Source organism: Lynx rufus, unplaced genomic scaffold (assembly GCF_022079265.1).
Source record: "Lynx rufus isolate CCGP_SWC_20201006 ecotype Redwood Valley unplaced genomic scaffold, mLynRuf1.p SCAF_4, whole genome shotgun sequence".
Lineage (NCBI taxonomy): Eukaryota > Metazoa > Chordata > Mammalia > Carnivora > Felidae > Lynx > Lynx rufus.
The window spans coordinates 164,292,595-164,317,422 of record NW_025814856.1 but is presented as its reverse complement, the minus strand read 5'-3'; the positions used below and the strand labels follow the sequence as shown (position 1 = coordinate 164,317,422).

Genomic DNA, 24,828 nt, shown 5'->3' with positions numbered 1-24,828 from the left:
GGCCCGCGCCTTCCTCTTCCGCTCGCCGTCAGTCCCGGTCTCTATGGTGACCGCATCCGGTCGCTCGCTCCGCCTCCGCCGTCTCGGTGGTCTCCCCGCCCCACTCCTCGCAGTGCGCAGCCGCGGTGCGGGTGACGTGTCCGCCCGGCCAGGCACCCGCCCCCAAGAGCGAGCGTGCGTTCCACGGACGCCGATACGAGTGGCCTGGAAGGTGCCCCACGTCTTCAACCTCCACTGTTACCTGCCTGGGGGGAAAAATGCCCTCCTCCTCCTCCATGGGCGCGCCCCTGCCTCCTCCTCGACTTCTCTCCGTTATTACAGAAATGTTTGTTGTCTGCCTACTAAGTTGCAGGCCGTCGTTGTAAGTACGGAGTGAACCAGCGGTGGAGAGGTGGGCGTGGTCCCTGCCCTCAGGGAGCTGAGAGTTGAGGGAGACAGGCAGGAAACACACACTGTCGTACCGAAAATAGGCGCTTCGGTAGAAATCTCAACCTGGCACAGGTACCATTGCAGAAAGTAGAGCCCAGTGGAAAAGCCTGACAAAAGGAATTAAATTAGACTGGGAGTTCGGGAACGCTGAGATCCAAAGAGTCAGTGTGTTACCCAGACAAAAAGTGGAGAGTTTTCTGGGCAAAGAGCAGAGCACACAGGCGCTGAAAGACGAAAGCTAGTACCGTAGAGAAGAACTGGGGAGGCCAGCGCCAGGGGAGGCCGGAGGGCAGGCAAGGCCTTCAAAGGACCACCGCGGGTTCCCAACCAGGATGGAACATTCCTAATAGGCAATTTGCAGGTGGACGGGGACAATCTTGTCATATGGTTTGGCGGGGGGGGGGGGGGGGGGGAGCCAAGAATGCTAGGTATCCCAGGGGCACCTGGGTGGCTCAGTTGGTTGAGTCTCCGACTTGGGCTCAGGTCATGATCTCAGGGCTCGTGAGTTCGAGCCCCACATGGGGCTCTGTGCTGACAGCTCAGAGCTTGGAGTCTGCTTCAGATTCTGTGTCTTCCTCTCTCTCTGCCCCTCCCCTGCTGACTCTCTTTCTCAAAAATAAAAACTTTAAAAATTAAAAAAAAAAAAGAGTGCTAGATATGCTGAACGTTGTAGGACAGTGTCATGCATGATTCATCTGTCCCACACAGCTTTCAAATGTCCTTCTAAAGATTCATGTAAGTGAAAAAAAAAAGTTATAATTAATCCTTGAGCCTGTGTTTTATATATAGGAACAAAGTGATTTTGCAGGGTTGTAACGTGCTGAATTTTCAAGCAATGTAACTATCACGTAAATAGAAGCTAGAACTTTGTTTCATTCAGGAATTTACTAAGCGTTACTATTTTGGAGGGGCGCCTGGGTGGTTCAGTTCCTTAAGCATCCGACTTCAGCTCAGGTCCTGAGCTCCAGGCTGGTCAGTTTGAGCTCCGCGTTGGGCTCTGTGCTGACAGCTCAGAGCCTGGAGCCTGCCTCCGATTCTGTGTCTCCCTCTCTCTGCCCCTGCCCCCCCCTTTCAAAAATAAATAAAGCATTAAAAAATATTTTTAAAAAGTTACAGTTTTGGAGAACTATATCACAGTAACATCACTCATGGTGTTCTGTCTGCATTTGTACTGTCACATTCAAGGTGATCCTATGTACAGGTACAAATATATGACTATGTTTTCTAGCATACTGAAATAACAATTATTGGAAAGGATTTCCTTTTCTTTCTTCCGTTATGGTGAAGCACCTGGGCGGCTCAGTCAGTTTAGCGTCGGACTCTTGGTTTCGGCTCAGGTCATGATCTCTGTTTATGGGTTCGAACCCCTCATCAGGCTCTGTGCTGACAGTGAGCAGCCTGCTTGAGATGCTCTCTCCCCCTCTGTCTCTCTGTCCCTCCCCCACACACACTCTCTCTCTTTCCCTTCCTCTCAACATAAATAAATAAAAACTTTTTTAAAAAAGTTTGCTATTAAAAGGCAACATTGGGGCTGGTAGAGTTAAGGACCACCATTCTAGGAAATACATAAGATAGGAGTTACCAGCATTTGTTATCCTTTACTGTTTTGAGTTTTCTCCTCAATTAGTCTGCAATTTGATCTCCCCTGAACAACTGACACTTAATAGATGGTAAGTGAATGATTTGTTAGAATAGACTCTGGGAAGCAGAGTAGGGATGCTCACCTTGAAGCTGGAAGATACAGATTCCAGACCAGTGTTGTCCAACGGAAATATAATGTGAACCATATATGTATTTTTAAATTTTCTAGCAGTCACATTTTTTAAAAAAGCAAAAAGAAGTGACATTAATTTTAATAATATATATTGTTAAATAGATCAAAATATTATTTCAACCTGTAATCAGTATAACAAATTGAGATATTTTACATTTGTTTTCACATGCAATCTTTCTGGTTTTATTTTTAATTCCAGTATAACTAACATTTATTGTTATATGAGTCTCAGGTGTGCAAAATAGTGATTTAACAATTGTATACATTACTCAGTACTCATTATAAGTGTACTCTTAATCTCCATCACCTATTTCACTCACCCCTCTCCCCTCTGAATACCATCAGTTTGTTCTCTGTAGTTGAGTCTGTTTTTTGTTTGTCTCTTTTTTTTCTTTGATCATTTGTTTCTCAAATTCCACACAAGTGAAATCATGTGCTATGCTGTGTCTTTCTCTGACTTACTTGCTTCAGTTAACATTATACCCTCTAGCTCCATCCATGTTGTTGCAAATGGCAAGATTTCATTCTTTTAATTTTTTTTAATGTTTATTTATTTTTGAGACAGAGACAGACAGAGTGTAAATGGGGGAGGGTCAGAGAGAGGGAGACACAGAATTGGAAGCAGGCTCCAGGCTCTGAGCTGTCAGCACAGAGCCCGACGCGGGGCTCGCACTCACAAACCGTGAGATCATGACCTGAGCCGAAGTCGGAGGCTCAACCGACTGAACCACCCAGGCGCCCCAAGATTTCATTCTTTTTATGGCTGGGTAATATTCCACTGTGTGTGTGTGTGTGTGTGTGTGTGTGTGTGTGTGTGTGTGTACGTATCACATTTTCTTTAGCCATCCATTTATCAGTGGGTACTTGGCATTGCTTCCATAACTTGGCTATTGTAAATAATGTTGCAGTAAACATAGAGGTGCATGTATCTTTTCAAATTAGGGTTTTCATTTTCCTTAGGTAAATACTCAATAGTGCAATTATTAAATAATATGGTAATTCTATTTTTAATATTTTGAGGAACCTCCTTACTGTTTTCCAGAGTGGCTGCACCAGTTTGCATTGCCATCAACAGTGCATGAGGATCCCTTTTTCTCCACATCCTCACCAACATTTGTTGTTTTTTATCCTTTTGATTTTAGGCATTCTGATAAATGGGAGGTGATATCGCATTGTGGTTTTGATTTGAATTTCCCTGATGATTAGCGATGTTAAACATCTTTTCATGTGTCCACTAGCCATTTTCTTTGCGAAAATATCTGCTCATGTCTTCTGCCCATTTTTAAAATTGGATTTGGGGTTTTTTTGGTGTTGAGTTTTGTAAGTTCTTCATATATTTTGGATACTAACCCCTTATTGGATATATCATTTACAAATATCTTCTCTCATTCGGTGGGTTGTCTTTTGTTTTGTTTATGGTTTCCTTTGCTGTGCAGAATCTTTCTTTTTTGGTATAGTCTCAATTGTTTAGTTTTGCTTTTTGTTTCTCTTGCTGAAAGAGACCTATCTAGAGAAATGTTTCTATGGCTAATGTCAAAGAGATTATTGCCTATGTTTTCTTCTAGGAATTTTATGGTTTCAGGTCTTACATTTAGGTCTTTAACCCATTTTGAGTTTATTTTTGTGTATAGTTTAAGAAAGTGGTCCTTCTCCTCCCCCTCCTCCTCCTCTTTTTTTTTTTAATTTTTTTTTCAACGTTTTTATTTATTTTTGGGACAGAGAGAAACAGAGCATGAACGGGGGAGGGGCAGAGAGAGAAGGAGACACAGAATCGGAAACAGGCTCCAGGCTCCGAGCCATCAGCCCAGAGCCCGACGCGGGGCTCGAACTCCCGGACCGCGAGATCGTGACCCGGCTGAAGTCGGACGCTTAGCCGACTGCGCCACCCAGGCGCCCCTTCCTCCTCCTTTTTTTATGTAGCTTTCCACTTTTCCCAACACCATTTGTTGGAGACGGTCTTTTCCCCACTGCATATCCTTGTCTCCTTTGTATCCACGCATGCTCTTTGAAATTAATGATCATTTTACACTTAGAGAACATCTCAATTCGGACTAGTCACATTTCAAGTGCTCCATAGCTACATGTGGCTACTGTCTAACACATTGAACAACATAGTTCCAGACCCTTCTCAGTTACTAAGTTTCTAGGTAGTTCTGGATGAGATATTTCCTTCGTTGGGTCTCAGTTTCTTCATAGTTTATTTTTCAATTTTTTTAAGCAGGCTCTACACCCAGTATGGAGTTGGAACTCATGACCTCAGGATCAAGAGTTGCACATTCCATAAATAGAGCCAGCACGTACCCCTGTTTCTTCGTATTTTAGAGAGTCTGACCAAATGTTTTTGCTTCCAGCACTGACCTTCTGTGATATTTCATACTTGGCAGTTCTTCTTTTCTCCTCTCTACCCACATCTCTCTCTGACTCTCCCTCCCATTTTCCCAATTTCCCCCCACCCATCCCCAGGTCTGTTCCCTGAAAGAGATCCAGCCCTTCCATGGGAATGGCAGAACTCCTCCTAGGTGGCCAATAATTTTTCTAAACCACTCTTGCTGTGCCGGGGGAGACTCTGCCCAGCAACTGTTGATAATGGGAAATCATGGATGTGATTGGTTGCTATGCAGGTGGCTTCAGAGAAGTAGCTAGTTTGTCTCTCTCTGGCCAGCCCAAGCCATTTTACAAAGCTGAATTTCTGGGACCAGAAGATTCCAGCCTTAAATCCTGGTACTGTCTCCTACCAGCAGTATTGTTTTATTAACAGCTCTGTGCTTTCATTTCTAATCTGCAAAATGGTAATAATACCCACCTCAGAATTTATTGGGGGGATTAAATGGGATAGCATAGATGTAAGAGCATAATAAATGTTAGTTCTCTGTAACCTATAACCTGCTTGTAACCACGTGTTTTAATGAGGCTGGGAGAGGGAGGCATATGGTCAACAGTGCTCCCAGGAGGCTAGGTGCTTGGATGAGTGATTTTATATGATCCACAACCATATATAAGTTCTTTGCTCCATAAAGAAAGGCTTTGCAATCAGTTAACTATTGTCTATATTCTTTACCTAAAACAATGTTCTCGCCCATAGTAGGTGTTTAATATTTGTTAAATATATTAAATAAATATCTAGTGCATACTTAAGTAAGGATTCTACTAGTAGCAGAGTTCAGCTAGCAGAACTCCAGCTAAGTAATAATTAGCCAATTAACAAAAATTAAACTGTAATCTAACAACTGTATGAGGTAAGTACTATCATCATTCCTATTTTACAGAGGAGGGTGTATTTTGCCCAAGGTCACATACTGTAAATGATAGAGGAGAGGTCTGAATGAAGGCAGTCTGCCCCCAGAATTCATGGTCTTAGTTATGCTATGTCAAGTGAGCCCCACCTACATACTCGAACAGCATGCATAAGTCACTTCTTTTATGGCACTTATCACCTGAATGTCATGGTCTGTTTACTCTTTAAATATTTTTTAAATGTATATTTATTTTGAGAGAGAGCGAGCGATAGAGCTCATACACCAGGGAGGGGCAGAGGGAAAGAATCCTAAGCAGGCTATGTGCTGACAGCACAGAGCCAGACATGTGGCTCAGTCTCACAAACTACGAGATCATGACCTCAGCCAAAATCAAGATTCCAACGCTTAACCAACTGAGCCACCGAGGCACCCATTTACTCTTTATTTTTTTTTTCAACGTTTATTTATTTTTGGGACAGAGAGACAGAGCATGAACGGGCGAGGGGCAGAGAGAGAGGGAGACACAGAATCAGAAACAGGCTCCAGGCTCTGAGCCGTCAGCCCAGAGCCCGACGCGGGGCTCGAACTCACGGACCGCGAGATCGTGACCTGGCTGAAGTCGGACGCTTAACCGACTGCGCCACCCAGGCGCCCCCACCCATTTACTCTTTAAATGTTCCTTCTTAATCGTGAGCTCCCTGAGGTCAGGGAATAACTTGTTTCCATTGCAACTCCAGCATCTAGCTCTGAGCCTAACACACAGTGGGCACTTAATTGGTGAAGGGTCTTGCAGAAAAAGCTATGCTCAAAGGCATGAAGGTATGAAATGGCAAGGCTTACTTGAAATACAAGTAGATTCTACTGAAGCATCAAGTTTGAAGAGGAAAACTAGTTCTCTGGAGAGAGGAGTGAGTTTTTGTTTTTGTTTTTTAACTCGGGCAGGGCAATTTGGAGAATGTGCTCCGAAGGAGTAAAAGCTTCATTTTACCTCCCTCCAGCTGTGTCACTGATGGTGAAGCACCGCTGATCAGAAGCCTGGAGAAGTAACAGGGTCAGTCACAAAGGGCCTGCCTTGTATTTAAATGAGGCTACAAATTGGGGGGTTACAATGTAGGTGAGAAGTCTGAGGGATTTTAAACAGTAAGACTCAAAAGAAAACTAACGGGCAAGATTACATGTCTAACCAATGATACCGCTGAACTCAGGAAATGGGTCTTTTTTTTTTTTTTTTTTTTTTAACTTCAGAGCTCTTACCACCAGACTTACACGGCTTTGATGGGAATCTAACAATTCTAGAGAGTGTAGGCTAAGCGGCCAACGTTCAGGAAGAACGTTCGGCACCTTCTAAAAGTTTGGCTAACACTAGACCAGCCTCTAAGATCTCAGTTCCATAAAACGAGGACGCCTTTCTTTCAGGGATTTCTGTTCTTCGCATCATCTTCGTAGTGATGCGCCTCCTATCCGGGCCGCCTCTTCCCAGCCGCTTCACTCTTCGTCCTTCTCCCTCCACCGCCCTCCTCTTCTCTCCCATTGTTTCGACCCACTCCCGCCTGATGCCTGCTGGGAAGTGTAGTCCGTCGCCCTGCTGTTTGGGCCGGCTGTGCGGCCCTAAGAACTCAGTGCCTCCACAGAACTCGACAGATTTTCGAGAGGTGGGGTAAAGCCTGGAAGGCCCAGCCCCTTACCGGAGGAGCAGTCTGGGAGTTGCAGTTTCCAGGGCCCGAAGCGGGCAGGCTGGCTGCGGGTTCCCGGACACTAATCCCGCTCCCCCTCCCCCCGCCGGCCTCGCGCCGCCTGATGACATCACGCGGGCCGGGGAGGCCCCTGCCACAGGCGGTAGTTCTCGAGGAGGGGTCTCCCCCCCGGCCGCCGCGACTGGAGAACAACACTTCCCAGGATCCTGCGCGGCGGCGCGCCGACAGCCGCGCGATGCCGTGATTGGCTGGTGAGCCGGCCGCACGCGGAGGAGCCCAAGGAGCAGCTCTGTTGCGACAGAGGCCGAGCGGCGAGGCCCAGTGAGTTGGGGGAAGGGGCGCCGGGGGGAGGGTGCTGGCCGGTGAGGCGGGGGAGGGAAGAAGAGAAGGAGGAGGGACGGGGTCGAGATGGAGGAGGCTGCGAAGGAGAAGAAAGGGCCGAGGGAGAGACGCTGACGGGCGGGGGCCGGGGGAGGTTCAGGGGATGGTGAGTGAGGAGACCCTGAGGGGACTCACGAGGGGAAGCCGAGCGCGTCCCGGGAAGAAGCTGGGCCCGACGGCTAGGTGGTGTGGAGGGGGGAACGACGGAGAGGAGGCCTGAGGCGGACGGGAGGAGGAAGCCCGGCAGAGCGAGGCGGCCGGCTGGAGCGCGGAGCGCCAAGTTGTGGGGAAACCGGAGACGGGGATCTCTGCCGCGGGGGCAGAACCTGGTCCTTGACTGGAGGCCGTGAAAGGAGGAGCGTTTCCAGAGCGAGGCAGCCCGTGGGGATTGGTGGACGGAGCCTGAGGGAAGAGATGTTAAGATTAGAAGAGCGGCCGGGGACCAGAATTGGCTTGGGAGACCCTGGCAAAATGGGGAGCGGCGAGGCATGGGCGGAGCTGGGGCTCGGCAGCTCGATGGGAAAATTCCCGAGCGGGATGGGGCAGGGCCCAGGCATTCCGTCGCCAGTTGAGACTTTTGGGGGTGTTTGCCTCCCTGCAGGCTCCCTAAGAACAGTTTCGTACCCCCTGTGGTTCATCACCATGCCCTCTGACCTGGCCAAGAAGAAGGCGGCCAAAAAGAAGGAAGCTGCCAAAGCGCGACAGCGGCCCAGGAGGGGCCACGAAGAGAACGGAGACGCTGTCACAGAACCACAGGTGGCAGAGGAGAAAAATGAGGCCAATGGCCGAGAGACCACAGGTGAATGGAGGGAGAGGTGGGCTCCTGGGATGGATGGATGGATGGATCCCCCAAGCCCGAGCCAGAGTCCTGACGCTGGCGGCCCTGGAGGATAAAGTCTGGTGCCGCAGAACTTTTCGCAGTGAACCGAACCAATTAGAGTGGCAGCTGGTGCCTTCTTGTTAGTGATCAGGGAGACTGGACACAAGGTTCTCACGTAGCTAGTGGCAAACACATCTATGGGTGTTGTGCTGCCTTGCTGCTCCGGGCGCTGCACTGGGAGCAGGAGGTCATTTCCTTGCCCTTTTCTCCGTTTCCTGCATTTCTGCACACGGTGGTCAGTGCGCCAGGTTCTTTGCCACGTTGTACCTCTGTCCTTCCAGGGGTAGTGACTGTCCCAAGAGAGAAACGTAGGAACTGTTTCATGGAGTTTTCCTAGCAAAGAGATGCTTTCCTGTTGTTTATATTTGGGGAAATATTTATTGAGCACCTCTCAAGTGCTGGGCACCGCGCTCCATGCCGACGCACGATGAACCATCTGCTGACTTACGGTCCAGCTCAGGAAACGTGGCAGTGTGTGATACAGAATTTTCCAGGCCCTTGACAGTCTGTTCCCAGCCTCCTTTTCTGTCCCTCTGAAGATTCCCTGAACAGACCCGCTCCATCCGGACTCTCACTGTCCCTTCACTAGTCACATTTTTGTCCCTTTACACTAAAGTTCTAATACCACGATTTTTGTGCGAGTAGCTACATCTGACATTTTTCTTAGGGCCTAGCTCAGGATAGCAAAACCTTTCCCCCATCAAACCTGACCTTTAAAGTAGTACCATTCACTATAACCCTATGCTGTCTTAATGGTGTTACTTTTTTTTTTTTTTAATTTTTTTAACGTTTATTTATTTTTGAGACAGAGACAGAGTATGAACAGGGGAGGGGCACAGAGAGAGGGAGACACAGAATCCGAAACAGGCTCCAGGCTCTGAGCTGTCAGCACAGAGCCCGACGCGGGGCTCGAACTCACGGACCGTGAGATCATGACCTGAGCCGAAGTCGGACGCTTAACCGACTGAGCCACCCAGGTGCCCCAATGGTGTTACTTTTTATGTTGTCTCTTGTGTTTCTTTACATTGTTTACCCTTTGAGTGCAGGGACCATGTGTCTTCGGTGATAGGACTAACCTTGCAGACTGAGATACTATGTAAATGTTTGAAGAGGAGAGCGGAATTACTAATACAAGTCATAACAGATAGGAATTCAGAAAAGGGGGAGTTAAAAGTGATTGAGAGAGAGCTGAGTGGTAGGAATTGTCTCCAAAATAAGAATTATGGGAGAAAGCTGGTTCAGTAAGGTCAGGCCATGGGGAAATTTTATTCCTGGCTGGAGTAGTGGAGGATTGCCAAGTTGAGAATAACGGGAGTGTGGATGAGCAGGCTGAGTTGTGACCTCTATTTTAGAGAGGCTCGGTCCTGTCTAGGCCCTCAGGAACCACGGTTAAGCAATGTCTGTCATCAGCTCTACAGGTATGTCATCAGTTATTCCGGCTGAATCGGAAAGGTGGCAAAGTGAATCCCTCTTGAGACTATTGTCCACTGTTCCCATCACAAATATCTTGTTTACCTTTCTTTGCTCCTTGGAAAATGGGATTTTTCAGGGAACCCAGCTGTGGAATCCCCATCTCAGTAATAGATCTTTGGTTTTTTTCACCTTGCTTCCTCAGGGAGCTACTGTTCTGAAATGTGACCTTTGTTTTCTTTCCAGCCCTCTCAAAACTTTTTTCTGGCTTTCAATTTTTCAATTTTTTATTAGCATGAGTGGTAGGAGAGGGGCAGAGGAAGGGAGAGAGAGAGTATCTTAAGTAGGTTCCGTGTTCAGCACAGAACCCAATGTAGGGCTCAATCCCACGACCCTGGGATCATGACCTGAGCCAAAATCAAGGGTCAGATGCTCAACCGACTGAGCCACCCAGGTGCCCCTCAAAACATTTCTTATTGCCAGGGACCTGTGTCATTTCTGCTTCATCTCCCAAGACTGGGTCCTCTCTCCTGAGTTTGAGATTACGTGATGCTACAGGTTACCGTTCTCCAACCTTTACTGATTGCCATTGCCACACAGTCTTCCTTAGGTAGTAAGGTATGGAAAGATCGAGATGTATATCAAAGAAAGTGACTTTTGACAGATTAACCTACTTTAGAATGTGAGACTCGTCAAGACAGGCACTGGAGTTCAGCTGGTCCTCTTGTTGGGAAGTAAGTAGAAAGAGACTTCTTGTGAAGTCTACAATATTCTCCGTGATGAAGTTTCTTTCAAAATCCCTTTTCCATTTATTCAGTGCTGTTCATTCGTCTTTAAGTGACAAGTGTTTTCTGGGATGCTGTAGGCTAGGACAATGAGGTCTGTTTAAGTCTCCTCCTTTTGAAGCTTAGGAGATGACTTAGGTCATAATGCTGTCAACTTGAAGAGATCAAGAGAAACTGGTATATTAGCTTTCCCTTAGTTTTGATCTTCCTCTTGCCCGAGCAGATGGAGATCTAGACTAGGGGTCGGCAAACTTTTTCTGTAAAGATCCAGATAGTAAATATTTGTAGCTTCGTGAGCTATGTGGTTTCTGTTGCAGCTGTTCAGTTCTGCCATTGTAGTGAAAGCAGCCTTAGACACTATGTAAATGACGAGTGTGGCTGTGTTTCAATAGAACTTTATAAAAACATGCTGTTGGCCAAATCTGGCCAGCCTTTTTTTTTAACCTCCATCCCAACCCCAAGCTAAGAATGGTTTTCTACATTTTTAAAGTGGTTACTTACATTTCACATATCTTGATTTGGCCACTTGGCTCATAAACCCTAAAATATTTAGCATCTGGCCCTTCACGAAAAAGTTTACCAACTCCTGATCTAGATCATAAACTTCTTCCTACTCTGTCTTCTCAGCATCCGGAATAGGGATTGGCAAGAATCGGAGTTGTGGGAAGTCTGGTAACTCAACCGTGTAGAAAAGAGACTGAAAATTCCTTCATGCGAGTCAAAACAAAAACTTTGATCTCCATTGAAAAAGTACTCATCAAGCACTTATTTCTAACACTGTACCCAGAGCTGCGGACAGAGTGCCCGCCAGCTGTCTAGTGGGGCAGCCCCTGCCCAAGTGTTGGCTCCTTGAAGGCAGAGCAGGTTTAGCACCAGCTCGTAATCACCTCACAGGATGGGGTATTCAGGTATTCAGACCTGTGACTAACCACCACACACCCTCTCCCGTGGAGTTGCTCTCCCCCAGGAGACAGCAGTCTTCACCCCTCTACCCTGTCTTTATTTTTCCTGTGGACAAGCACACACTCTTCTCATTCCAAGGATTCTGTGAAGTCACTAAGGGAACATAGGTAAGGGTAACAAAGACTAAAAAATCAGCAGATTCACTGAGGAGGGCACCTGTTGGGATGAGCACTGGGTGTTGTATGGAAACCAACTTGAGAATACATTCGCACAAAAAAATGAATAAACATTAAAATTTTAAAAAATCAGCACACTCTCATAGTAGTGGAACCTCATGTGTAGTTTCTGACTGCTTCCTTAAAACGTACATAAATTGCCTTACTCTTTTCGAAGAAGCTTACTGGGACTCCTTCCACCCCCATTTCTGTCCCACTTTCAGTAATACTTTATGGGCACTTTTCTTTATGGAAAGGTAGTACAGTGACATAGTTAAGGTCACCTGGTTCAAGTTCTGGCTCTGTCGCTAACTAGCCTTTTCGACCTTGGCTGTGTTACTTGGCTTTTTCACTTATAAAACCGGGATTGTCAGTGTGTATCTCCTACGTGTTGTAAGGATTAAGATAGATGGAGAACGATGGCGTAGCACAGAGTAAACTCAACATTTTTAGCCATTAATAGTGATAGTTCTTCCAGGCTTAAGATGTAGTGATGCCTGAAAAACCACCAAGGCACAACAGCTCATGGTCAGTTTGCATCTCTTAAACCCTCCAGATTTGGGAGCGCCTGGTTTTCCCAGCCGTGGCTCTGCCTGTGTTGATCCCTTTGTGCATTTTCTCACACTGGTCCCTTCTGTGCTGCTCAGAAGTATATCTGGAGGCACCTGGGTGGCTCAGGTGGTTAAACATCTGACTCTTGATTTCAGCTTATGTCATGATCTCATGGTTCATGAATTCGAGCCCTGCATTTGGCTCTGAACTCGGGCTCTGCACTGACAGCGTGGATCCTGCTTGGGATTCTCTCTCCCTCTCTGCCCCTCCCTGCTTGCACACACATGTGTATACTCCCTCCCTCCCTCTCTCTCTCTCTCTCTCTCTTTCTTTCTCTTTCTCTCTCTCTCAAATAAGTAAAAAACTTTGAGAAGTATATCTGGAGTATGGAATTTCAATAGGTCATGGAATAAGAGAATGGCACTTCTGTAGTGTCTGCTTTTAGGTTTTAGGACTAATTCTTTAACACATACTTATGGAGGAAAATTGAGAGTTCTAGCCATTCCCCTCATGCGTTTATGTCATTTAAGAACAAGAGAAGTGGGCCCCTAAGTGGCTCAGTTGGTTGAGCAACTGACTTCGTCTCAGGTCGTGATCCCGCATTTGTGAGTTCAAGCCCCACCTCGGGCTCTCTGTTGTCAGTGTGGAGCCCACTTCAGATCCTCTGTCTCCCTCTCTCTGCCCTCCCCTACTCGTGCTCTCTCTATCACTCTCTCAAAAATAAACGTTTAAAAAAAAAGAACAAGAGAGGTTAGAATTAAAAGAGCAAGTTGTGATTCTATTGAGGCTTTTGCTTATTATGGGTTATTTACCTGTGTATGTATATTTCCATTTCTTAAAGAAGCTGATATTTTGTTTTGTTATTGCCCTGCCTTGACACAATGTTTTTCTCTTTTGTGCTGTGATTTAATTGGTCGTGTTTATGGGAAGAAAATGCCAAAATGACATGATCTTAGGAAATCTGAAAAGGTGCCAGAAAATGTTTTCTAATATTTTCTATTTTTTTTTTTTGTATGTTCTCTTTAGGCCTGGCTTACACGTTTCAGCAATAAGTAGCTAAACAGAAATAAAGTCTGTTTTGCCACTGGTCTTAGAAAAGTTTAAAAAAAAAAAAAAAAAAGAACAAGTTGTGAAGTGAAAAGTAGTCCGTGAAAGAAGGGTGTTAGGGCAGATCTGTACACTCTTGAAAGCTTGTGAAACATGTGAATCACCTCCACTCGATCTTGAACCAGGTCCTACAGGGCATGCCTTTTTCAGCATTTCGGGCTTGATATGACAACATTTGGTAACCTGAGTAAGCGGCAAAAGCTACAAATGCCCAAACAGGGACTTGAACCCTGGACCCTCAGTTTAAAAGTCGGATTCTCTACTGACTGAACTGTCTGAATGCTGTAGGACGTGACTTAGTGCGAGAGCACGGTCTGTCTTATTCTCAAACTTCTTTTCTGTCTCCAGAAGTGGATTTGCTGACCAAGGAGCTAGAGGACTTTGAGATGAAGAAAGCTGCTGCTCGCGCTGTCACCGGTGTCCTTGCCTCTCACCCCAACAGTACTGATGCCCACATTATCAACCTCTCCCTCACCTTTCATGGTCAAGAGCTGCTCAGTGACACCAAACTGGAATTAAACTCAGGCCGTCGTTATGGCCTCATTGGCTTAAATGGAATTGGTGAGGCCCTTGGAAGGCGAGGTGGGAGGTGTCTCTCCTTGGCTCGTCTGTCACTCAGCAACTATTTACTTAGCACCAGCTATATGCAAAGCAAGGAGTTTACAGTATGGGTGGGAGACCACATATGTCCAGGGAAAAGGAACTAGCAGTACAGAGCAGTGTGTGGTAAGTAACACGTGAGCAGTTACAGACAGTAGGTGCTGGAGAAGTGGGCGGGAGGGGCAGGAATGGTGGTGTGCGAGGCCGCTGTAGGCGAACTGACTTCACGCAGGAGGGGTGGGACAAGAATTGGAGGAAGGTTGGAAAGGTAGCCCCGGGGTGGGGGGGGTGGGGGTGACTGGTAGGATTTGAACAAATGAAAGGAAGGAAGGGAGGAAGGAAGGTGCTCCACAAAATGGTGAGGTCGTGGTTTGGCTGGAGCGGAGGAGCTGATGCAGGGGAATGACAGGCAGAACTGTGCCGAGTGTCCTCTGCCCACTCTCTGCTTGCCCTTCTCAGGAAAGTCCATGCTGCTCTCTGCTATTGGGAAACGGGAAGTGCCCATCCCCGAGCACATTGACATCTACCATCTGACTCGGGAAATGCCCCCTAGTGACAAGACACCCTTGCAGTGTGTGATGGAAGTCGACACGGAGCGGGCCATGCTGGAGAGGGAGGCTGAGCGGCTGGCTCACGAGGATGGTAGGGCTCCTGACTTGGGACGGGGGGTTGGGGGGTGGGCTTCCTCCCAGGAAAGGCCCGGGGAGCCTCACGAGCCATATGCCGCCCACAGCGGAGTGTGAGAAGCTCATGGAGCTCTACGAGCGACTGGAGGAGCTGGATGCCGACAAGGCGGAGATGAGGGCTTCGCGGATCTTGCATGGACTGGGTTTCACGCCTGCCATGCAGCGCAAGAAGCTGAAAGACTTCAGTGGGGGCTGGAGGATGAGGGTTGCCCTCGCCAGGTGAGTTCCCTTCTCCTTCTCTACCCTCTGTAGTTGCCCATTTCCTTCAGGGTTGGATGCTCACTCCAGCGGAACTGTGTAGAACAGAGGTCAGGGGTCAGTAAGTGCCAGACGAGACACGACATCAACAGTGTGAAGGAGGGGTGGTATGCGTGGGCTAAGGCGCGAGCCTCCTGGCTGAAGTGACCATTGTTGGATCTCTGGCACAGTGTTTAGGAATCCTAGGATGAGCCTTGGGTAAAATGGTAGACTGGGTCCATTTCTTCTTTCTTCCTGATTCCCATCCTATCCTTTTTTGTATTTCAGTCCTTCTAATTGTTGCTGCATAAAGATAAAATATTAGACAGCTGTTAAGCGATCTTTCCTTATCCCCCTGTGAGCTGGACCCAAAGTGAGTTTGTGTAGACCATCATTCCCTCAGCAGTCCCCCCAGAAAGTCCCCAGTTAAGTAGGTGGTTCCCTCACTCCACTGTTCTCTGCCAAGTGAATTGGTGACACTTGCTGCTTTAGCAAAGCTGCCTGCGTGTGCTTTGGAGCCGAGAGCAGTGGTTCCACGTGCAAGGATTAGCCACCTCCGTTCATCTAGGGAGCTGCAGAGGTACAGATTTCCTAGCCTCTTCTTCATATCTCTGTGGTTGGAATACTGGAATTTGGTGCCCAGAAATTTTATTTCTAAAAAGCTCTGCAGTGTGGTGACTGCAGATGTGGGAACCAGTGCTGTCCCCTTGCGTCTCCTGTCTTGAGATTCCATCTAAGAAAAGAACATTTTTTTTTTATTTTTTTTTTAATGTTTATTTATTTTTGAGACAGAGAAAGAGCATGAACAGGGGAGGGTCAGAGAGAGAGGGAGACACAGAATCTGACACAGGCTCCAACCTCTGAGCTGTCAGCACAGAGTGCGACGCGGGGCTCGAACTCACAGACCGTGAGATGATGACCTGAGCCGAAGTCGGACGCTTAACCGACTGAGCCACCCAGGCGCCCCAGAAAAGAACATTTTTTGCCCTCCTTGCTAAAGGCTGGCAACCCCATCGATTTAACTTGAATGCTATTTTGCTTTAGCAGTTTATCTCCTCTATCCTTTTGTCTTCCTGACGGTCACCAACTTCAGCGTGAAAGACCTGCAGACTCGTAAGGACTTTTACAACCTTATCTTCAAACTGCACCATCCCTCTGCTTCTCAGCCCTGTTTTCTGCCCTTTCATCTCAGCTCTTCACCTCTCGTTTCTCTCCTCATTCTCCCCTTTCCTCTCAGGTGTAGAACCTAGAATTGGTTTCAGGACTCAAGCCAGGCCTGACCAGGGTTGCAGGTAGCAGGCAAGTCCCCTCCTGTGTAGCGCCCATTAGACTGAAGGGGCTCTGTCTCCTCTCCTGTCCTTCAGAGCCCTCTTCATTCGGCCCTTCATGCTGCTGCTGGACGAGCCCACCAACCACCTGGACCTCGATGCTTGTGTGTGGTTGGAAGAAGAATTAAAGACGTAAGGGGGTAGGGATGGGGTTGGGAACGGGCAGGTCCCGAAGGGGGAGTTGAGCAATCTAAAGGAAATGGGTGCCCGGAAACCGCAGTGATGCTAGAGCAATGAGAAAATGAACTGACGCAAGGTCGGGTGAAGGCCAGATTGAAAAAGTAGTAAGCACCTTTAGGGGAGACCATTTGGTTTGATTCTTTTTTTTAGCCTGAAATGTGTGAAGTTTTTTAACTTTCTGGTTCTTCCATTTAAAATACGACACCTTTATTAAAGACTGTATTTTTCTCTTAACCGTATTTATATGCGTCATATAAAGAAAGGATTCCCACTTAAGATCATGATGCAGTAGCAAAGGAAACCTAGCTGATGTGGCAAGGGTCCTTGTATGGCTGCAGCGCTGAATAACCCGGAATACTGTACCGACTCTGAGGGAAGGCTTTTAGCGGTCTCTGCAGTGACTGGTACCTTTCAAAAAGAGGACTACAGTGATTTTTATTGCGCCTGTTCCAGTTCTTCCCACCCACAGTATTACACACATTTATGGATATGTTTGTGTACATATGCTTGTTTTTACCATCATTGTTAAGCTACCATCTCCATTCTGCTGAAAATTAGAACGGAAGATGGAGAAAACTCAGACTGAAAGGGGTCAAGGTGTCGTTCCAGGTAGATGGTGCACTGGCGGCCTAGGTGGTTGCTGAGAGCCGGGAGTTGGCCGTTAAATCTAACGGGGGCTCAGGATGGGAAAGGATGAAGGTTTTCTGGGCCTCTCAGCTCCCCTGCTGTGGACCGTCACAGTTTGGAGCACCTTCCTGACTGGTTCTCTGGCTTTGCAGTTTTAAGCGCATCCTGGTCCTCGTCTCCCATTCCCAGGACTTTCTGAATGGTGTCTGCACCAACATCATTCACATGCACAACAAGAAACTGAAGTATTACACGGTGAGTAGGCCCCAGCGTCTGCACAGCAACCTCAGCGCTTACCAGTTCCTTGAAGGTCTCCCTTAAAAAAAACAAAACAGACTTAGCAGCCCTTTTCTACCTATTGCTATAAAAAGATGTGGACAAGGAGTCCTGCCGCTTGTTCTATTTTAGTCTCAAAGTAGTTGCTCTCAGGTTGTAGGCCATTGATTGGCAGCCTGTGTACGTGATGTGTGTGCCTTATGGTAAAGAGGTTGACTTTGCATGGTGCCCAGGCAGGCCCTGCCGATCCCCGCCTTCTTGAATGACTGCTTAACTCTGCTTTGTGACAGCCCATTTACCTCTCTTTCCGTGAAGACTGGGAGTCCGGATCTCAACAGCCCACTTGTCTGCCTTGCCTTTTCATTATCCATATTTAAAAAAAAGAAAAAATAGGAGTCCTTTTCATTCGTAGTTATACTCCCTGTGGGAGTATTAATGATTTCTCATATAGTCTTCCAGAGATTTTATGTGTACTTGCACGGATTTGTAGAAAATTTTGTGTATACACATCACAGCTGTAATGTTAATAATCACTCTCTTCTGTAGGTTGCTTTTACATTTTAATATATCTTGCGCCGCTTTTCATATGAATAGTTATAGATCCATCTCATGCTTTTCAGTAATTGCATAGTATTTCATTGTGTAGCTATCCACTCCTTTATTTGTCAGACCCTTTCTGATGAATATTTAGGTCGAGTCCAGTTCTTTGCAGATAGAAACCATGGCAGTCCAATTGTGCAGCATTTGCTAGGTCCTAAATCTGATTGGTCTGCTGTCTTCCTTCCTGGGCGCAGTTTCTGTAGCCTGCATGGGGCTTGAGCCTCTAAGGGTGGGGAGTAGTAGGAGGTCCTCTTGGAAGGCTGTGAGCCCCGTGATGTCCGTATGACGGTTGTGATCAGGGCTGCTGCTGGTGCTGTGGGTGTCTTTACGGCTAACCTGAGGATTTGATCTGGAGCCCTGCTCCGGCTAAGCTAAGAGTGAGAGGCACACAAATGGAAAGACTTCAGGTTCTAGGTTAGGGTTTACTTTGCCAACGTCCTTCCTCTTTCCCTACTGCACAGTCTTCTAGCCAGGGCCAAGTCCGATGCCATCTCGCATCCCCCTAAACCCTGAGAACCCGGGACCGAGGCTAAAACTGCCTGCCTTACCTGGCATACTTCTCTTCAGGGTAATTATGATCAGTATGTGAAGACACGGCTGGAGTTGGAAGAGAACCAGATGAAGAGGTTTCACTGGGAGCAAGATCAGATCGCACACATGAAGGTAGGGCAGTTGTAGATGAGCTCACGTTCTCGTGGAGACTTGGGGGAAGGTACGTGGGGAGTTCGGGGTGCCGGGTGTCAGGAAGACGTTGTCGTTGGCATCTACCCCGCATTTAAGGAGAGTTGCTTGATACCTGCCCCTGCTCCAAGCCCCCTTTCTGGTCTCTTTCAGAACTACATCGCTAGGTTTGGTCATGGCAGCGCCAAGCTGGCCCGGCAAGCCCAGAGCAAGGAGAAAACGCTACAGAAAATGATGGCATCAGGACTGACAGAAAGGGTCGTGAGTGACAAGGTGGGGTCCGAGCGAGTGGAGTTAGTGCCCGAGGTGAGGTGGAGGAGACATGATCTAACCGGAAAATGTCCTCTCCTTCTCCTAGACCCTGTCATTTTATTTCCCACCGTGTGGCAAGATTCCTCCGCCTGTCATCATGGTGCAGAACGTGAGCTTCAAGTATACAAAAGACGGGGTGAGTCCTCCTGTGTGGTTGGGAGGCTGGGACACATTTTACAAGATAAGCGTCAACAGGTTGGGAGAGTCTCCGGTTCTTTGCTCAACACACCTGCTAACCCGTGTGGTGCACGGGATTTTTCAGGCACAGCAGCTTAGGTGCCTCATCCAGGGACTTGAGTGGCCCCTCTTCAAGTACTTGGAAAACTGCTCAGCTGAGATGGCGGGTGGAGGCAGTGGGTTGGGGTCTGCTCTGAGAGCTTTCTCTCTCCTCCATACTCCCGCCTACTCCGGTGGCGATGGGGGACATGACAGGGCTAATCTGCCAGCCAGATTGATTGATTGGTAACCTAACCTCATATTCATCTCTCTCATCCACTCAGCCCTGCATCTACAACAATCTGGAATTTGGTATCGATCTCGATACACGAGTGGCTCTGGTGGGGCCCAATGGAGCAGGGAAATCAACTCTTCTGAAGCTGCTAACCGGAGAGGTATGGTGCCAGGCTGGGGCATGGGACTTCCAAGAGTAGGTGTTTACTGCGTCTGAGGAGGGAAGGTGTGAGGGGCTTCTCGGAGGCCCTCAAGGCGCCTGAGTGCCTTTGGTGGTGAGTGAGCCAGCTTCTGGGGTGGGGGATGTTGTCATTGGCAGTGCTGAGATTTGGAGCTGTTTTCTCAAAGAGAGGGAGGGAGGGGAGTGTGTGTGTGTGTGTGTGAGAGAGAGAGAGAGAGAGAGAGAGGGGGGCACATGCATGTGCCTCAACATTTTTCTGTTTTCAGCTAGAGCATCTTGAGGAAATCTGTGCATCGAGAGCCGTGTTTTTGTTTTAGAAAACCCATGTTGTACATATATACGAGTCCTTTGTTTTACTGGTGGTACCTTCTGTAGTAGACCTTTAACTACTAAGTAGACCGTGTTGTATGTATCTTTGCCTCTCTTGAGAACATCTGTTTCAGTATATCTTCCTAAATATTTTTAGAGTGGCCAGAATAGCAGTCTATGAGGTAGTGATGTAGATTCTATTTGGAAGTTCTGAGTCTTGTTCAGTGAACATATGTTTATTTCCCTACCCTGTCTGTGTCTGCTTCTCACCGAGTTTCTCTTTCTGTGTGCTTATCTTTCCATCTAATACTCTCTTCTTTCTAGCTACTACCCACAGACGGGATGATCCGAAAACACTCTCATGTCAAGATAGGGCGTTACCATCAGGTACAGGCCTTGGGGTCCGGGGAGATGCCCAGGGTGTGGAAAGGGGGTTGCATGTGACCAAGTCAGCTTTTGCCTGCTTCTCCTGGAATCTTGAACAGGTGCCTGGGTAGAGTCGGAGAGTTACTCAGCAGTTAACCCAGCGAGGTTCCTTTTGAAGTGGGACACCAGTCACATCTGAGTGGATTCCTTTTTTCCTGTAGCATTTACAAGAGCAGCTGGACTTAGACCTCTCACCTTTGGAGTACATGATGAAGTGCTACCCAGAGATCAAGGAGAAGGAAGAAATGAGGAAGATCATCGGACGATATGGTCTCACTGGGAAGCAGCAGGTCAGCAGAGGGGGATGTGGGGGAACAGCGCCAGATAACTGGGAGATTGTGGCTACACGGCCAGGGTGCACTGCCCTGGCGACCCAAGTTCGGGAGCTGTCCCAAAAGTCTCTTTCTTTTTCTTTTTTTTTTTTTTTAAAGTAGGCTCCATGCCCAGTGTGGAGCTTGAACTCACAACCCTGAGATTGAGATTCAAGTGTTGTACTGAAAAGTCTCTTCCTTTGATTCTAGCGTCTGAAAGAACCCGCTAGCTTTCCTTTGGCCTAGGTGTATGTATTGGAGTATTCAGGTCTCATTATGAGGAAGGGGCAGGGATAGCATCCCAGTCTCTGACATGCCTTCGCCCCAGACTAGCAAGATAAACCAGAATGCTTGAGGGGGAGGGAAATTGAAACCTAGAAAACGAGTTCCTGGACTCAGATCTCGATTGAGGTCCACCACATTGTTCCACTTAGTTACGATTTAAGTGCCAAGGGAGAGCGAGAGGTGTGGCCTGAGTAGCAAGTGCTTCCGGCTTCCACATTTATCCCTTACGGGCCTTGAGAGACTGGTACCATCTCACTGTGATCTTGGGTCTTCCTTTTTGTAGAATTGTGGCAGTATTAATGGAGAAGCAGCGGGGGGAAAGTGAGTCATGCTCTGTGGTGGGAGTAACACCAGGTTCCGTAAATGTCGCGGTTCCACGCAGGTGAGCCCAATCCGGAACCTGTCTGATGGGCAGAAGTGCCGAGTGTGTCTGGCCTGGCTGGCCTGGCAGAACCCCCACATGCTCTTCCTGGATGAGCCCACTAATCACCTGGACATTGAGACCATCGACGCCCTGGCCGATGCCATCAACGAGTTTGAGGGTGGTATGATGCTGGTCAGCCATGATTTCAGACTCATTCAGCAGGTGAGGCCCCTGGCTGGAGTGGAAATCAGAGAGGAGGGCGGCCAGGAGATGGTTGGATAGGACACAGTCATGGCATGTGGAGGGCACTTAATATGTGTTTATTGGATTTGGGAAAAGAGCTCAGGGTGTAGACAGGGTGATGAGGACCAGATTTTATGGCTCTTTGAAAAACTGAGAAAGCCTTAATGGAAAACTTTCATTTTTTCAGTAGCTATTTGGAGACATCAGCCTACTTGGCATTTGGCAATGTTAGCCAGAATTGGCGAGGGAGTTGGGTAGAGGATAGGGTGCTTTTACTACTGTCTCAAGATTCTTCAGCATAGAAGTAGTATTATACTAAGGAGGATTTGGACTAGAGGGCTACCACCAGTCATTGGTGGAAAGGCCGCTGGTCATTTCTCTGAAGCTTTGGGAAAGATGGGATAGAGGACAGGAAGCTGCGGGCGAGGCCTCTAAACAGTTCTAGGCCCTGCCGGGGAGCTGGAAATCAGGAGACAGAGCAGCTTGTGGCTTGGAAGGCTCCAAACCTGCTGGTTACGGTACCCCTGGGTTAGGCATCCCAGAGAACAGAGAGACAGTGGAACTGTGAGCCGCATACGGGACTGGGCGGTGGAGGTTTCTTCCTGGAGTTCCCTGACAGTGGTCTTCTGGGCAGGGATGGGGAGAGTGCTGGCCAGGAGGACTGAGCCTCAGATTTCCTTTCTAGGTTGCACAGGAAATCTGGGTCTGTGAGAAGCAGACAATCACCAAGTGGCCTGGAGACATCCTGGCCTACAAGGAGCACCTCAAGTCCAAGCTGGTGGGCGAGGAGCCCCAGCTCACCAGGAGGACCCACAATGTGTGAGCCCCTGCCCGGGCTGGGCCGGGCCTCTGGGGCCACACTCCTGCATTGCTGCAATACCGCTCCCCAGCCCCGCCCCTGTCCCCACCTGCCTTAGCTGCACTCTGCGATCTTATCTACAGCTGGACAGTACCTGTCCGTTTCCTGTCCTTGCAGTTACTTTTGTCCATGTCTGGACTCGGCTGGCTGTTCTGCCAGCTCCTTGCTGGTCACTGACCTGATGGTGATGCAGCCAGAGGCCCCTGAGGGTTAGCCCAAGGGCCCACATCCGGGCTGGCCTGTGAAAGAGCTTAGGGTCCTCGTTTTCTGGGTTTTGGTGATGTTGGAGGAATACCCCCCAGCCCACCGCCCCCATTCCTTTCCGCTTCTGGTTTGGAGCTGTGGACCAGGGCTTTAGTCCTGGTCGGTTTTTAAATAATTATTTAACAGTGTAACTTTTAGACCTGCGTGACATCTACCAAGTGTCCAATAAAGAAAGAAGAAGCCATGGTCCCTACCTTCCTTTTCTGGTCTCTGGGCCCTTCGCTTCCCTCTTCCCCTCAGCGCCAATACTCACATCCCCTCAGCAGGAGCTTGGGTGGAAGTTGGCGGAATGGACGCAAGCAGGGCTGGAGTAACTCTCTCCTTCCTTTGATTGAAATTCTGCCCTTTCTTAGGCCATTGCCTCACAACACACACATCAGAACCACCTAGAAGACTCATTTGGTATCACAGGTCACCGGGTCTTGCCTCAGGGTTTCTGATTCAGTAGGTCCGGGGTGAGACCGGGAAGTAAAACATTTCCAACATGCTTCCAGGAGCTGCTGATGCTGCTTGTCTGGGGGCCGAACTTTGAGAACCGCTCTCCTGGAACGTGTTTTTCAGGGTGGTTGGAGGCTCCCCTGCTGCAGCCTCTACCACAGCACTTGGGGCGGGGGGGGGTGGGGGTGCCTGTTAAACTGCAGATCCCCGGGCGCTGCCCTACTGATGCCATCTGGTGGGTGAGAGAGCCGAAACGGGAGTCTGCATCTCACACGGGTTTGTGAGCCACCGTTCCTGGGTGGGATGAGGAAGTTTTGTTATTTTGTCTGTTCTCAGCCTTAATTTTTGTTAGCATGATCTAATTTACTTGCAACCCAGAGCTCTGCGTGGCCTGTCTGAACTTGACAAGCATCCACAGCCCTTGTTCACCAGGGACACCAGTGCCCCTTCTTACTGGTGTGGCTTCATCACCTCTGAGGCCTCAGCGGCCGGCCCTGTGGGGAAACATACACAGCTGTGACTTTTCAGTGCTCATTACAGTACATCTGAGACTGTAAAACACCCAAAACAAAGTCCCAGGTGGTGTCCAAACCCCCAAGGAGCTCACGATCTAATGGGAAGCCAACGATGACTAGCGAACGAGACCGGGCATAAATCAGAGGCTCAACTGTGACTTGTTGGGAAACACAGAAGGGTTTGGAAGGGACGGAAGTTCTTGTGAGTCCGGAAAGGCAGGATTGGTACTCGAACTTGAAAGGTGAGTAGGACCTCAGGCGGCCCTGAAGTCCAAGAGCGTCCCTGGGGAAAAGGGACGGTAAGAGTGAATGTGACGTGAGAAGCCGCAGCTGAGCCCTGGACGGCCGAGGCCGGGGTGAGGCTAGGACTCCTCCTCTGCCCTCCGGCCCTGAGCCTGGCTTTGTGGCTTCATGCCTCTCGTGGGACCTGGAGCAAAATAGCCTAAGTCTGTCTGCCCTGAGTATCCAGAGACTTGGGTAGGGGGGAGGATGGCCTCAAGAATGAGCTGCTGGAATGAGGGGAACGGAGGTGAGAGCTTCCGCTTCTTCGGCCAAGGGAGCGCCCGGGTGTGTTGGCAGGAACTCGCCTTGAAATCCCTCAGGGTCTCCACCGTAGCCTTGAGGTGCCGAGGCTTCAGAAGTGGAGGAATCGAAATAGGCTACAGGTTGTCTCTCCCCCGCCCCCCCCCCAAAAAAAGCCAAAGTTTCAAAAACTTGGAGGATGCTTAAAAAGCCCACCGTATACAATCTCTCTACCAAGGCCTAAAAGTAGTGCTTCATTGCGGATTGTGAATTGCCCTCCGGTCCTCTTAAACCTTAGCGTGCAAGAGGCAGCCGGATGTTGGGAGGTAGGTGAAGAGGTGAGGTGGGCGCCGCTCAGGCTTGCTCTCTCGCCCACTGACAGGTGATGCTCTGCTCGTCTTCGCTCCTCTGCCCCACCTCCTCTTGATTGGGAAAACCCTCTTTCCCGCCCGGCCTGTGGTTCTCATGTCGCACCAGGTTTCTGTAATCACAAGTTCTCTTAAGAACCCGAAACGTGCTCACACATGGGGCAAAGCGAGAACTCCTCCGTTTAACAGCCGCCTTTTTCTTCCCTTTGCAGCTAACCTCCACAGGGAGCCCACGTCACCTGCTTTATGGAGAGCAGACAGTGTTTCTCCACCCCACCCGCTCCCTGCCGGGCCCTCCCAGCCTGTGGTTCCCTGCTGCCCACATCTGGTCCGGGTCGGGTTCTGCTCCATTTCTGCCTTCCTTCCAAGCCTCACTGTACTCAGCACGCATTGATTCCAC

At 48.6% G+C, this 24,828-nt stretch overlaps 1 protein-coding gene across 2 annotated transcripts; it reads left to right on the top strand.

Moving 5' to 3' along the window:
* Positions 1-7,369: 7,369 nt before the first annotated feature.
* Positions 7,370-22,778, top strand: ABCF2 (ATP binding cassette subfamily F member 2). Of its 2 annotated transcripts, XM_047095671.1 has the most exons (15): positions 7,370-7,454; positions 8,116-8,313; positions 13,715-13,927; positions 14,426-14,608; positions 14,700-14,871; positions 16,254-16,349; positions 17,177-17,279; positions 18,468-18,563; positions 18,735-18,854; positions 18,940-19,029; positions 19,394-19,504; positions 20,158-20,220; positions 20,421-20,549; positions 21,238-21,441; positions 22,148-22,778. In XM_047095671.1, the coding sequence occupies exons 2-15, from the start codon at positions 8,157-8,159 to the stop codon at positions 22,283-22,285; spliced, it is 1,875 nt and encodes a 624-aa protein (XP_046951627.1). In that variant the 5' UTR covers positions 7,370-7,454; positions 8,116-8,156; the 3' UTR covers positions 22,286-22,778. The 2 variants fall into 2 exon arrangements, with proteins under 2 accessions (XP_046951627.1, XP_046951626.1); XM_047095670.1 differs by lacking the exon at positions 7,370-7,454 and having other exon boundaries at positions 7,691-8,313.
* Positions 22,779-24,828: the final 2,050 nt, after the last annotated feature.